This window comes from Laccaria bicolor, genomic scaffold (genome assembly GCF_000143565.1).
Source record: "Laccaria bicolor S238N-H82 LACBIscaffold_28 genomic scaffold, whole genome shotgun sequence".
In the NCBI taxonomy this organism is placed as follows: Eukaryota; Fungi; Basidiomycota; class Agaricomycetes; order Agaricales; family Hydnangiaceae; genus Laccaria; species Laccaria bicolor.
In genome coordinates, this window is record NW_001889899.1 from 399,933 (window position 1) to 402,013 (window position 2,081).

Consider the following 2,081-nt stretch of genomic DNA (forward strand, 5'->3'; position numbering starts at 1 on the left):
TCCCCTTCCTTTTCCCTGTCCCTACACCCTTCCCCCTTCCTTTTCCCTGTCCCTACACCCTTCCCCCTTCCTTTTCCCTGTCCCTACACCCTTCCCCCTACCTTTTCCCTCCCCCTTCCCTGCCCATCCCTTCCCACTAGTAGCTACCACTCTTTATGATAAAGTACAGTCAAGTGCCTGCACCCTCACATCCACACTGCCTAAGGAATCTATGAAATGAGACACTCAGGCAAATGTTATGAAATGTATTTCATTTCTTTGCCAGTCCTTACTTCAATCCTGTCCTTCAATACTATTTCATTTCTCATGCCCACCATCATTTCATTCCCACCTGGTCTTCAATTTCATTGCCCCCCAGCCTTATTTCATTGCTGCCTGGCTTTCAATTTCATTGCCCCCAGCTATATTTCATTGCCCCCCAGCATATTTCATTGCAATTTCATTGCTGCCTAGCTTTCAATTTCATTGTCCCCACCTATATTTCATTACCCCCCAGCCATATTTCATTGCTGCCTGGCTTTCAATTTCATTGCCCCCAGCTATATTTCATTGCCCCCCAGCCTTATTTCATTGCAATTTCATTGCTGCCTGGCTTTCAATTTCATTGCCCCCAGCTATATTTCATTGCCCCCCAGCATATTTCATTGCTGCCTAGCTTTCAATTTCATTGTCCCCAGCTATATTTCATTACCCCCCAGCCATATTTCATTGCTGCCTGGCTTTCAATCTCATTGTCCCCAGCCATATTTCATTGCCCCCCAGCCATATTTCATTGCTGCCTGGCTTTCAATCTCATTGCAATTTCATTGCCTCCCAGCTTTATTTCAGTGCAATTTCATTCCTGCTTGACCTCCAATCTCATTACCCCCTTTCCATTCACATGATGATTACATCAGCCAAGCACAAAGAATTTGCAGAAATGCCAGACCATCACCATAAGACCAATGTATTCTCTATGTATTGTTTATATCATGTACTGATATTGAAGGGGATATTGACTATGAAAAGCAAGGTTAACAAATATTGATGAGCCACGACGAAGAATCTCTTAAGTACAATAACGATGTAGTCACGTGACGTAGTAGCTACGTGTGAGGTCACAAAATTTCACCAGAACTACCAAAAAGCATGTTGAATGCTCCAGTCAACGACAACTAGGAAAGACAATTGTTAACAAGCAAAGAGGTAATACAGGAAAATGGCATACCTCTCACAGCATGTTGAATACTATACCTATATCCAGTCAACGACGGCTAGGAAAGGCAATCATTAACAAGCAACGATCACGGTAACACTGGAAAATAGCATACCTCCATTTCTGCAGAGGCTGATCTTCCACCTCATTGCCCTGACAGTCATCATCACAGTGCCGCTTCTGAACGGTCAATGCGAGAGAATCCTGACCATCCGTCATCTGCCGGATAACCCAGGAGAGGTCATCCACGACAGCCCATGCATTGGCATCACGTTCGTTTTGCTGGCTCTTGATCCACCACGAAAGACCCATCACCACAACGTAAATGCCTGATGTGCCCCCTTTCTTCAAAGCCACCCACGTTTCGGCCTTCGGAGTTTCGCGAACAAGGTCAAGTGGGCCGTTTGCACCTTGGAACTGGCACCAGGAAGGCTGGAGTCCTCCCCACCATTCCATAAAGTGAGGACCATACACATCTTGCTTGATGGAAGGAACGACGTCCTTCTTCTTGCTTCTAACCCAGTCGGAGATCTCTTGTGGTCGCGATTTCGTCGACAGATTCTGGTTGTCAAAGTGAAAGATCAGCTATTGTTTAACTGACAAGAAATATTGGAAACTTACACCATTCGCGGGATGACCAAACTTCTCAAAACCGACAAGATTTGTCACCAAATCCTGCCACACTCGATCCGCGGCTACACCACGCAGGTAGCCAATCATCAGAACGAGATACGATGGTAACTCGCTGTCGTCGGTGTCACTATTGCGTTCGCCGCCGGTGGGTTTCTCTTGAGCAGGTTCCGTTGACTGATGAGCGAGATCTCCGCTGATATTGGATGGACCACCAATAGGACATGTCAGTTCACTCGAAGCGGGTTTCTCTTGA

At 46.2% G+C, this 2,081-nt stretch overlaps 1 protein-coding gene across 1 annotated transcript; it reads right to left on the reverse strand.

The window, feature by feature from the left end:
- Positions 1-892: 892 nt before the first annotated feature.
- LACBIDRAFT_330636 (uncharacterized protein) lies at positions 893-1,915 on the reverse strand (the record flags this gene model as incomplete). Its single annotated transcript, XM_001884965.1, has 3 exons — positions 893-953; positions 1,311-1,756; positions 1,817-1,915. The coding sequence occupies 3 exons, from the start codon at positions 1,913-1,915 to the stop codon at positions 893-895; spliced, it is 606 nt and encodes a 201-aa protein (XP_001885000.1).
- Positions 1,916-2,081: the final 166 nt, after the last annotated feature.